We start from the raw sequence: 13,465 nt of genomic DNA on the forward strand, positions 1-13,465 counted from the left end.
GCAGTCTTGAGAAAGAAGAACAAAGCTGCAGGCATCACACACACTCCCTGATTTTAAACTATATTACAAAGCTATAGTAATTAAAGCAGTATGGTATTGGGGTGCTTGGGTGGCTCTAACAGTTAAGGGTCTAACTCTTGATTTCGGCTCAGGTCATGATCTCACAGTTTGTGGGATCGAGCCCTGCATTGGGCTCTATGCTGACAGTGCAGAGCCTGCTTGGGATTCTCTCTCTCCCTCTCTCTGCCCCTTCCCCACTCTCTTTCTCTCAAAATAAATAAACATTTAAAAAATAAAAATGTTTGAAACAGTTAAAACAGTATGGTATTGTCATAAAAGTAGGCATATAGATCAATGGAACAGAATAGAGAGCCTACAAATAAATGCATGCATATATGATCAATTAACTTATGACAAAGGAGCCAAGAATATACATTAGGGAAAGAATAGTTTCTTCATCAAATGGTGCTGGGAAACCTGGACTGCTACATGCAAAAGAAAGAAACTTGACCACTGTCTTAACCATACACAAATTAAATAAAAAGTGGATTAAAGACCTGAATGTAAGACCTGGAATCACAAAACTCCTAGAAGAAAAGAGGTGGTAAACTCCCTGACATAGGTTTTGGTGATGACTTTTTGAATCTGACACACAAAGCAGAAGCAACAAAAGCAAAAATAGGTGGGACTGCATAATACTAAAAAAGCTTTTGCACTACAAAGGAAACGGTCAACAAAACCAAAAGGCAATGTACTGAATGGGAGAAAATATTTGCAAGTCATATCTGATAAGGGGCTAATAGGTAAATAACACAAACAAGTCAAAACCAAAAACCAAACAATTCAATTTAAAAGTGGCTGAGGATCTGAATAGACATTTTTTTCAAAGAAAACATACAGATAGCCAACAGGAATGTAAAGAGATGCTAAACATCATTAATCATCAGGGAAATACAAATCAAAACCACAGTGAGTTATCACCTCACTCCTGGGAAAGTGGCCTTTATCAAAAAGACAAATACCAAGTGTTGGCAAGGATGTAGAGAAGAGGGAGTTCTTGTGCACAGTTAGTGAGACTGTAAATTGGTGTACCTACTGTGGAAAACATGGAGGTTCATCAAATTGAAAATAGAACTATATGATCCAGCATTTCCATTTTGGTGTATTTATCTGAAGAAAATGGAAACATTAACTTGAAAACATACATGTACCCTCATGTTCATTGCAGTATTATGTATGATAGCCAAGATATGGAAACATCCTAAGTGTCCATTGATGGATGAATGTATAAGGAAATTGTGGTATATGCACAGTGGAATATTATTCACCATGAAAAGAATGATATCTTGCCATTTGCAGCATCATGGATGGACCTCCAAGGCATTATGCTAAGTGAAATAAGTCAGACAGAAAGACACATACTATGTTCTCTCTCTTATTTGAGGAATCTAAAAAAAGTTCATAGATACAGGAAACAGATTGGTGGTTGCAAGAGGTGGGGAATGAGGGTGGGAGAAATGGGTGAAGGGGGGTTAACAGTAGGAAAATGTAATTGATATAAAACACATAGAAATTTTGAATTGTTTAAACTACAGATGTTTATTAATGTATGTGACATAGGTATATTATATGTTATATAGTAGTACTTAATTACCAGTATTTGTTGAGCATTTCCTTTGTAGTTCCAGTAGCATTAACTAATCCTCAAAATTTACGAGGTAGATACACATACACACCAGAAAAACCAGTAGGTTTCAGAGTGATCATTTTGAAAGAGATAGTAGCATTTGGCTGAGTGATTATGATACATTGTAGGTTTTTTTGTTTGTTTTTTACTATTATTTTTGGCCAAGTTTATTTATTAAAAAAATCTACTTGGGTATCAGCATAGTTTTGATATAGCCTAGTGAATGCCTGTACAGTTGGGAACTTGAGACCCTATACATTCTGCTGATGGTGTTTGCCTGAGTTGTGAAAGTGAACTCTAAGTGGCTTAAGTTTCTAAAGTTACTGAACTTTGCCTTGGGAGATGTGTATAGGCTAGTGGCCTGCACTAGGAATATGGCTGTAACATTAATGAAGCCATTTGGTAATTGGTTACTACTAAATTTTTGATATTTTGCTGAACATTTTCCTCTGAATACAAAAATACTGTTCGCATTTCACCACTTTTTTTTTTTTTTTTACTATTTTCGTTTTAAATTGATTAGAAGTTTAGTACTTGCACTAGATTGGCTATTTGGATATTCACTTGGTATATATGTTTCTAAACACCTTATCTTTTACAAAATTTAATTCTGATCCTAAATTTGTTACTACTTTGTAGTGACCTCGTGTGACCTAACCTTTGGGCAAGTCTTGCCTGTGTTGATACAATTAATGTCTACCTGCCACAGACATTGGAAGGGCATATTAAATAGTAAAAGGGAGAGTATTTTGTTTGTATAGTAGGAATTGGTTTTTTCCACTGTCTCTGGAAAAATGCTCTTCATTTCCTTAGTAGGCCTATTTTCTTCTTGACCTTAAATACTAGAAATCCTCTTGAAAATTCTCTTTTGTACCTAAAGCATAGATCCTGTATCCCATGTAGTAATTTTTTTGAGTGTGAGGTTTACGAATTATTTATAATGTAAAATTCAAGAAGGTATTTAGTTTTTATATTCTTAAGGGAAATAACTAAAAGAAAATATAAGATGTGTTTCTATTTTGGAACCCTTTTGATTGGTAAGGGAAATTTAATACCAAGTTTGTGGTTTTTAAGAACTGAAGTCTTCTGAATTGAGAATAGGGAAAGCAGTAGCTGTCAAGATTCCCATAATATGCATGATTCTTATTTGGAATTATTTGCTTTTGGTTAGTCAGAAGTGGGAAAACATTTTTTTCCTGAGTTGTTATAGCTCAGACTTGGAAGCATTTTCAGGTTATTGTTGTAGTAGAAACATTGTGCGGAGGAAAAATTACTGCCTGGAGTACTGCTTAAAATACTATGGGGGAAGTATAGTCTGTAGAGTTGGTGTAATGATTCAGTATTTTTTCTCAGCAGTATTTATATAACTTTGGTTTTGCATTTGCTTTACTCTGGGTTCCTAATCTCTCCATGAATGCTTATTTCTTTTTCCCATTTCATGTGAAGTGCTATATTTTAGTTTCTGGAGTTATCCTTCAGTTTTTATGTGGTCATTTCTAAAGTGTAGAAATTTCTAAAGTATTGTTTTCATAAGCAAATAATAACCTTTGTTTGTTAGATACTCTTAAATTTGAAATTTGAAAATTTCCACATGTAATGGGCTCAGGTTCTTTATTCTTTTGGGAATAGAAGATTGTGCAGATAGTCTGAAATTGTTGGTTTTAGTCTATGTAAAAAATACCATTTTGGATGCCTTTAAAAAAAAGTCATGCTAAGGCTGTGTATGCTTATAATAATACGCTTATTAAAATGAATCAAAAAGTATGAGTGACCACTATACATGAGGCACTATTCTGGACCTTAAGGGATATAGCAGAGAACAAAACAGAGCCCTGCCCACATGGAACTTAGATTTTTTTTTTTAAGAGCTCTAAGATTTTATTTATTTTAATGTTTATAATTTTTTGAGAAAGAGAGAGAATGGAGGAGAGGAAGAGAGAGAATCCCAAGTAATAGATAGCTGACAGCGCAGAGCCCAGTGTGGGGCTTGTGAACTCACGAACTGTGAGATCATGACCTGGGCTGAGATCAAGAGTCAGACACTTAGCTGACTGAGCCACCCAGGCACCCCTGGAACTTAGATTTTGATTGAGAGAGAAAAACATTAAATACAGTAAGATGAATTAGGTGGTAAGTGCTCTGGAGACAAAACAAGAGTTAAGGGGGTGGATAGTGATGGTTTGGAGGTAGAAGAGTGCCCTGAGGCTTTGTAATTTTGTATAATTATTCAGAAGAGTTATCTGATAAGGTGACATTTGAGCAAAGATCTATAGGAATAAAATGTGGGAGCAAGAAGTGTAGATATCTGGGAGAAGCGTATTCTAGGTAGAAAGAACAGCAGGTCCTGAGCACCTGTGGTAAGAGTATTTGGCCTTTGGGAGGCACTGCAAAGGAGACGTCAGTGTAACTGAAGCAAAGTTATACAGAGGAGAGAGCTGGTCACAGAGGGATTACATAGCACTGGTAAAATGTATAAATTCTAATATATGTAAAATCCTCTAGTTGTTGAAACTAAAATCTACTTTTTGCTTCATTTAAGATCAGACCCCAAAAAAAAAAAAAAAAAAGTTTATTTTGAGGGAGGGAGAGGGGCAGAGAGAGGGAGAGAATCCCAAACAGGCTTTGCAGTGTCATTGTGGTACCCAATATGGGGCTCAAATTCATGAATTGTGAGATCATGACCTGAGCTAAAGTCGGACACTCAACTGAATAAATCACCCAGGCGCCCCAGATCAGGCTCTTTCTGACTAATGTAACATTTTACTTACCTCTGTGATGAAGAGTATGGAAATTGCTAACAAAAATGTTTGGAGCCTCCTTTTAAGGTCTTTCAAACTAGTTAGAAGAAAATCATTTGTAAGTAGATAATTATAGTATGGAATAATTCTGTAGTGTAGGATTATGTGTCAGCTTTAGTGACTGGCGAGTACTTTAGAATGTGAAAGGGAACACTTGACTCATTTCGAAGAATGAGTAAGAATGAAAAGATTCAGGTGTGAAACAGCAAGGTACATCAGGGAAAACTGGAGAGTGGTTCTGTTTTGGAAGCCAAAAGTCAAGAAGGGAGGATATTGACGAGGACAGAATGTGTGCCGTCCTGTAAGTAGTAGGGACCTCACTGAGGTTAGGCAGTGACAGTGTTGTGTTGTAGATCTTTCTTTGGTCAGTTTAGAGACTGTTTAGGGGTGTGAGGTGAGTGAGACCCCAAATCAGAAGTGAAGCAGCCAGTCAGTCCAACGTTTCTCAGTGGGGACAATTTTGGGTGGAGCAGTTTTATTTATTTAAAAAAAATGTTTTTTTTAAGTAGGCTCTGTGCCCAACTTGGGGCCTGGGCTCATGACACTGAGATCAATAGTCACGTGCTCTATCTGTTGAGCCAGCCAGGTACCCTGATGGGTAGAGTAGTTTTAAATTATGAAGTGCTGATTGTGCATTGCAGGATGGTTAGTTTCCCACTTGATATTAAATGCCAGTAAAAACTCTGTGTGTTAATCCCCCTCCCCAGTTTCTGAATACTTTCAGGAGAGGTGGTACCTCCTGGTTAGGAAATAAATAGGACTTGAATTCTGGCTTTGGCAATGACAGTGTAATGGAGAGGAACAAGTACAATGGCTGGAGATTTAGGAGACTTAGTTATTGATGGGCTGTAGGGAGTGTATATAAACACACAGGTAGGAGCACTTTTGGGGTAGTATTGTGACAAATTTTGTGACAAGTTCAGTTTTGAAAGCTAAAAAAGATTCTGAGGTGTATAAAATGATACCATGGGGAAGTAAACATGTTTAAGAATTGAATAGCTTATCAAGATAGTTTCTGGAAGGATATAGAAAAATATAGATATATCTGGGGTGCCTGGGTGGTTCAGTTGGTTAAGTGGCCAACTTTAGTTCAGATCATGATCTTACTGTTTGTGGGTTTGAGCCCCACATCGGGCTCTGTGCTGACAGCTCAGAGCCTGGAGCCTGCTTCAGATTCTGTGTCTCCCTCTTTCTGCCCCTCCCACTCATGTTCTGTCTCTCTCTCTCTCTCTCAAAAATAAAACATTAAAAAAGAAAAAATACAGATATATCAAGATAAATGGAGGAAAAAAATTAAGATAACTCCTTATAATTGGGTTCAGACCTTGATCAATGAGCTTCAGGTTCTAAAGGATTCAGAAGGAGCAAGACAGATATATATGCCTTGCCCTCATTATTTTTTGAGAGGCAGGGAAAGCTTAACTTTGGGAATAAGGTGTATGCGATATATTTAGTGCTGTATGACAGGTATGAAGTACTGTTCAAGAAAATTCAGAGAAGGCAGAGATCAAATGTGTTTTTTTACTATCAGAAACTGAACCATACACACCAAATTGTGAAAGTACTGTTTAATTTTTGTTGCAAGTATGAATTGTGAAAGCCTTGTGTCATTCTTCTGTTCCATGGGCACTCTGTTGGACTGTTTTGTGCTTTGTTCTTTAAGCTTTGTTGGCTAGGGTGACTGCTTATCTAAAATTCATTTGTTATCAAATGTTACTTTGTATAATAATTGGACCTATAAGAAGAAATGTTTTTAAAAGATTGTAAGCAGATAAAATGGTCACAGTTACATTAGTGTTTCTTGCTAGTGATCAAGGCCAAGTTAGGTCACTTGAATTTTTATTTAATCATTATGTGCTGAAGATTAAAAATGGACAAACTACTTATGAGTCATGAATAACTTTAGTTTCTTTCCCTTTACCACAGTTATAGCTGAGATATTTATACATTTTTTATATGTTACTTTACAAGTGAAACAACTCATTTCTTCCTTTCTATTCTCTAAATTGGATTGTATTTTATATTTTCTTCACTGAATTTGCCAATAATATCCCTTAAGTAGATTGGAGGTAAAACTGAGGTTATTAAGAGCTGCCTTCCCCCCCCCCCCCCCCCCCCGGTTTCGGGGCTGAAACAATTGTATATTAAACCATTTTATAGTTATGCTCTCCCACTTGAAATATAAAATTGGAACTTAGATTGTTTTAGCTGTTTTCAGAGTAATAGCAAATAGAGTTCTTGGATCATTTCTTCTTGGACATGTATGCAACAAGAAGCTTCAGTTCATTTCCAGTTTTGTTAGAGTTAGCTAGTTGATATCAACTGATAACTGAGCTAATGGTAAAACTGAAGGGTGAGAAGAATGAAAATTTTATATAAACCGAGATCCTACCCACTCACAGATCACATATCTGCTCTATCTTCCTTATAGTACAAACACAACATTCTAGGGAGAATATTAATAAAGGCCATTTGACCTTCAGTTTGTTCATGCTTCTATATGTCTGTTTGTTTGTTTGTGTTTTTTTGAATGGTAGGGATGAATAATACTAACATTGTAGTTCTGAGGGTTTATGAGTAATAAGAGAACTGAAAGTTCTACAGGGCCTTAAAATAGTTCTTTTTGAGATCAGTAAAATAGTTGAGGGTGAATTACTCTGAGGAAATTTGATTTACTTAATGATATTGATCCTTTATATGATCCTAATCAATATCCTTCTAATCAATATTATTCTTCCTAATCCTTTGTAATTAATATTATCCTTCCTAATCAGTGTTACTTCTCAGGTGGATTATAGTGGTCTCAATTATTCTCCTAAGAGATTTTTAATAACTTCTCCAAACTATCTATTGTTGCTCCACTGTTAGATTTTTCACCTGTTAGCATGCACATCCAACATTAATAATAAATTAAAGCTGCAGAGTAAGTCTTTTTTTTTTTTTTTAATTGCAGACTTAATTCAGTGCACAAATGAGATGAATGTGAACATCCCACAGTTGGCAGACAGTTTATTTGAAAGAACTACTAATAGTAGTTGGGTCGTGGTCTTCAAATCTCTCATTACAACTCATCATTTGATGGTGTATGGAAATGAGGTAAGCCAAATTTTTGATTAACAAGCATACTGGTGTGATGACTGATTATTCAGCTTGCTTCTCTCATGGAAACTTCAGGAATGGCTTTAGCAACCAAACTATATAGGTAAAAAGGGCAAGGGGACTAGGCAGAAATAAAATTGTAGCTTCTACAATTTGAGGAAGGATAATGGGTCAAAGCCCAGAGCATTTTGAATAATGGGATCAAGAAATAGGGATTCATGTCTAGAGGTAGATTCCGTAAGCAGCACTAGGTTTTGCAGGCCTTGTGCATAGACTGTATGTTTGTCTATATCTGTGTGCTTTATTATGGCCAATCAGATTTCTCCCTGATTTTATATAGTTGTCTTTGGAACCACTTTGTCTAGTTCAAAGCTGTTACATTGAGCACTAAGATGGCATTTGCTGAGAGGGACTGATTAAAGAGTGCCCTTTTTTATTTATAAATATAATTTATTGTCAGATTGGCTTCCATTCAACCCCCAGTGCTCATCCCAAGTGCCCTCCTTAGGTGCCCATCACCCATTTTCCCCTCTCCCCCATCCACCCTCAGTTTGTTCCTCTGTGTTTAAGAGTCTAAAGAGTGCCTTCTTAAGCAGAAAGGTGTCTGAAGCCTTCACTGAAGTCTTCATTGCCCTAAAGGGTAACAAAAAGATGCATAAGCTTTTGTATTTTAGTGTTTGGAGAGAATCATCTTGTTTTCCATGATAGGCTAGTGGCTGATTTTTTAATTGTGTAACAAGAATACTTGAATGCAACTAGATAAATCTATACTTAGTGTGCACCTTAGAAAAATGCAGGCCACCAATTGTTGAGAGATGGGGAGAGACTTCAGGTGTTGGTATTAGGCTTTTGAGCATAATGACTTTCTGACATCCATCACGTTACTCATTTGGGGCTTTCAGTGCTAAGGCTTTTCTGTCATTTTGGGAAGATACCAATAGAGAATCATTAAATTAGTTTAGAATTAAAGCCAGAGTTTACCTTCAACTTGATCATTGCAACAGATCTTACTACATGCACATTTTGGTGTTCTCTTCTGGTCCTTGTTTTTAATAGCTATAACCATAATTTAGACAAACTATTATATTTAGCTTTTTTATATCATGTCACACCATAAGCATTTCCATGTTCTGTTTTTTTTTTTTTGTATTTATTATCTTTAGTGACAATTTAATGGATCATATATTCCATAATTTTCTTAACTTTCCCTTTCCTAGAAATTTAGCTTTCTGATTATTCACTGTTACAGCAGCATCACATTGGATGACTTTATTTGTAGTGTTTAAGTTTTAAAAGTTATTCCCAGAACTTACCTGAAATATGATGTCTCAGTCAACAGACATGACTCAGTTTTCTGATTTATTGTAACCAGTGTATGGAGTCAATAGGAATGTTTATATATACTATCTTTAGCATAACTTGAAGCATTTTTTATCTTAACTATGATAACAGTTTTCTGCTTTTATTGGGATTGTGTTTACTTAAGATCATGATTATTTACTGTGAAGAATTTCAGGCTTATATAGCATTTTTCACCTTTTTTAAAGAAAATGTAGTTTATCCTTTAAAAAGAAAAAGCCACGAGTATAACCAATTAGAATGCCAGATAAAGAGGAAGACTATTAGTCATGGCTTTCCAGGACTATGAATAAGGTGATAATACTAGACACAAAACTTTGATAAAAGTAAGGAAACAGAAAGTTGACAGCGATTCCTTACAGTTGACTAATAAGAGGAGAAAGATAGTATTTCATTGTGGTTTTTAGATAAACTCATGTTTATTTCCCTTAAACAGCTAAGACAAATTCGATACTCTTCTTATTGGCAGGTTTAGTAGTCTGTGAGAGAGTATGCATAGGATTTTACTCTGTTGTGGTGATGAGAATACCATAGGGCAAGGAGGAGAGTGATCTGTCCTGCCCCTGCTAGGGGACATTTGTTGCAAATGATGGGGTTGCTATTGGCATCTGTAGGTAGAGAGGCCAGGAATGCTTTTAAACATTACAATGCACAGGATGGGTTTCCCACAACAATGAATTATCACAGGTTATCACAGGGGTCTAATACTGTCTTAGGATATTTTAACACCTTTTTGAAACCAGTTGTTTTAGGATAAGTGATGAAACATCAGTATTTGATTTATAAATTGTTTTTCAAAATCCTGGCTTGGTAGTTGGGGTGAACGCAGATGAAACAAGATTGAATTAGAGGAGTGCTGGTGTATATCCTAATTGATAGTAACCCTCTGCATGTATTAAAAAAAAAAAAGAAATCTTAAGGGGAAGTGAAATTGAAAGGAATTAGCTCTATTTTAGAGGTTGTATGTAAAGGGAAGTTAAGGTTGTGTTCTGTGGTAAGAACTTTGGAGAGAATTTTGACAGTATTTTGAGAAGATGAACTTTTGCATAACATGCTGACCCAAAAATTCAAGCCTAAGTTTATATCATGAGAAACTTTTGTATGTTTGCACATGGAGACCAAGTACAAAGATGTCCATGAAACATGGTTAATAATAGTGAAATTGGAAAGAACTGGATAAGAAATGGATACGTAATGATATACTGGCCTTTGAAATGCTAGAACATCATTTAAAATGAATTAACTGGTTCTACGTATATTAATTAAATACTTTTTCTTGGGAAAAAGTTGTTAAAAAGCACTTTGGAAAAGAATACAGTATGATTTTTCTGTAAATTTAAAATAGAAAAAGTTATGTACAGTTTATAGGATATATATAGAAAAATTATAAAAATGTGTGTGGGAATGATATAAACCTACTTTAGAAAATTATTGCCTTTGAAGAGGGAAGGAAATGAGATTGAAGGTATGTGTCTTCAATAGAGTTTTTAATGTTTTGTTTCTCTAAGAAAATCTGAAGTAAATATGGCAGTGTGTTTAATCTGGACAGTGGGTAAGGGAGGATATCTGTAATACTGTTTTCTTGTATGATTATAATTTTGTTTTTAAAAAGGTCATAAAAATTTGGGTCACTAGGTAGCTGTATAAAGATTCCACTTGAGTGTGACTAGCTGTAGCCCTAATATGCTGCAGTAAAGCCAAAATTACTGGTTCTAGGTTAAAAGTTCCTACTTCCTTTTAGACGCTGATACTGAAGCCATGGGTATTAGGCTTTAATCAATTCCTGTATGCTAGTGAAAAATATGGATTATGTTTCTAGGTTTAGTAACTAGTTAACAGGACTGAGGATGAGAAATTTAAGCTAGATAAGCTTAATGGAATGTATTAAACACAACCACCCCCCACATTCTCAAATTAGACTTTGTTAGATGGCATTATCTTAATTTGACATAATTGTTTGTTTGTTTTCCAGCGTTTTATTCAGTATTTGGCTTCAAGAAACACATTGTTTAACTTAAGCAATTTTTTGGATAAAAGTGGATTGCAAGGTAAAGACAACTTACTCATTATAGAAAATCAACCCTGTATGATGATTACTGTAGAGTTGAACTCTGTCTTTTAGAACATGTGTTGTGGAGGAACTTCATATTTTAGTAAAAGGTGTAGGGGAAGAAAAAACTGTGTTTTAATGTGAAGATTAAGATTGATTTCAGTGTTTGACACTTAGAACTCTAGGAAATAAAATAGGGTAGAGCTTTCAGAGCATGGACTCGAATTAAACTGCCTTGTTTCAGTACCATCTCTACCACTTACCAGCTGCATGAACTTGAGCAAGTTACTTCACCTCTCTGCATCTGTAAAGTCAGGAATAATGATAGCACCTACCCTGTAGGGTTGTCATGAGGCTTAACCTAGTTAATAATTATAAAGTGCTTACAGTAGTGTCTGGTACACAGGAATCACCATCCATGTAAGTATGAGCTTTCATTGTTATTGTTACCATTTTATGCTTTATTCCAAGAAATTTAGTTGTGAATATCATACATTTTAGTAGCAAAAGTAAGTATGGTGTATTGTTCAGATGAATTGCTCATTGATACTCAGACCTGTTATTTATTTTGCTTTTAATTCAGTAACTTGAGATTGCTACATTGGTACTCCATGCACATTCTGTCTTACTGGGATCTGTCATACTTAGTTCCTGAACTAGGTCTTTAACATTATACAATGCCAGCTCTAGGAATAACATCACAAAGAACATACTAACTGATTTGGGAATATTCAATAGTAGGGCTCAATCTGGGAAATGTTTTTGGAGAAGGGAGATTTTTCTGCTGGGCTTTGAAAGCTAGATGAGAGCATGGGTTGGCTTAAGCAAAAGTGCACATGAAAGAGCATGGGATATTTAAGATTTATAGAGCAAATCAATATGAATAGAATGTATGGATGATATATTGGAGAAAAGGTAGTGGCAGATAGCCCTCTAGAGCTGTTTGGGGCCAAAATCAGACACAGAAAATTTTGATAGAGTTGGGATTTTATAATGCAGTGAGAAACCATCATGTTTTTTTTTTTTTTTTAATTTTTTTTTTCAACGTTTTTTATTTATTTTTGGGACAGAGAGAGAGACAGAGCATGAATGGGGGAGGGGCAGAGAGAGAGGGAGACACAGAATCGGAAACAGGCTCCAGGCTCCGAGCCATCAGCCCAGAGCCTGACGCGGGGCTCGAACTCACGGACCGCGAGATCGTGACCTGGCTGAAGTCGGACGCTTAACCGACTGCGCCACCCAGGCGCCCCTGAAACCATCATGTTTTTGAGTAGAGGGAGAAGGGGAGAAGGACTGTGTGAGAGTGCCATACCTAAGTACAAGTTTGATTACAGTGATAAAGTCTTGAAGACATTGAGACTGTTCTGGTCATTTTTTTGGTCATCTAGTAGAACGTTTTCGTCATCTAGTAGAAAGTTAATGACCTGAATTGTGGCTTTTGTGGAGGTAACATCAGTGGAATTTAGTGGCTAACATTGTTTGGGTTGGGAGCTGTCCGGTTCAATACTTGTTCACTTTTGGAAGATGAAAGTATTAATTAGAATGAATCAAATACCCTATCTTCCAGAGATTTGGGAAGGCCAGTAATCTGTATATAGAACTGTTATAAGATTGATTTTATTTTGACAAAGATGTAGTGCTCCAAGTAGTTAAAAAAAAAAATTAATTAAGCAGTGGAATCACTTTTTCAAATAAAACCTTAAATAGCAACCAGAAATATATAACAGATAAAACTGGAGCTGATCTGTTTTCCGGGATGTGGAAGAAACGCTACTTGCTTATCTTTTTATTTCTGTTTATTTCAACTTTAAGAGTCTGTGGACAATAATTGGCAAACCACTACTCTAAAACAGAGTATATGCATATATGCAAATGGAGTTTTTGGTGTCTTATTAGCTACTGATTTTCCACTTAAGATGGAAATTAAGCATTTCTGGTAATAATATTTTAGGATTTTTATTCCTTTTATGTAGAGAACATTTTTTAGGCCTTTTGCTTGAAGCTCATTCTGAAGAGATTATAAAGATAAAACAAACAGTAATTAAAAGTATGTAATTCAGTGGTTTTGGCAGTTCTGGTTGCTCATATAATTTGCTGGGTGGAGTCTGGTATATTTCATTATATTTTATAATATATATACTGGGTATATATATAAATACAAATAAGCTTCTAGTCTAGTGCATTAGACATTATGTACATCAAGTAGCTAGGAACTGTACATGAAGTAAGAATAATGTGGAAACACAAGAGTTCAGGGAAAGTGTCAGAGACTGAAGGATGGTAGGTATTTCTCCCAGCAGGAGGATGGAATAAAGTTGATGAGAGGGAACAATATAAACTAAAGAGCTGAGGAATGTGAGTATGTAACACCTTATAAAATACAGTAGTACTTACGAGCATACATGAGGGTGATAATGTTTTTTTCTATTTTGTTCATTTTTCTCCAGTGGCACTTAGTAGGGCTCAAGAAAT

General features: G+C 35.6%; 1 protein-coding gene across 19 annotated transcripts in view; it reads left to right on the forward strand.

Moving 5' to 3' along the window:
- The window catches only part of PICALM (phosphatidylinositol binding clathrin assembly protein), a 101,371-nt gene that overhangs the window by 25,729 nt on the left and 62,177 nt on the right, over window positions 1-13,465 (forward strand). For all 19 annotated transcript variants that reach the window (XM_058687551.1, XM_058687556.1, XM_058687554.1 and 16 more), the window contains exons 2-3: window positions 7,439-7,581; window positions 10,916-10,991. In XM_058687551.1, coding sequence (XP_058543534.1) covers window positions 7,439-7,581; window positions 10,916-10,991 — 219 coding nt within the window. The remainder of the gene's footprint in view (window positions 1-7,438; window positions 7,582-10,915; window positions 10,992-13,465) is intronic.

Source organism: Neofelis nebulosa, chromosome 10, assembly GCF_028018385.1.
Source record: "Neofelis nebulosa isolate mNeoNeb1 chromosome 10, mNeoNeb1.pri, whole genome shotgun sequence".
Lineage (NCBI taxonomy): Eukaryota > Metazoa > Chordata > Mammalia > Carnivora > Felidae > Neofelis > Neofelis nebulosa.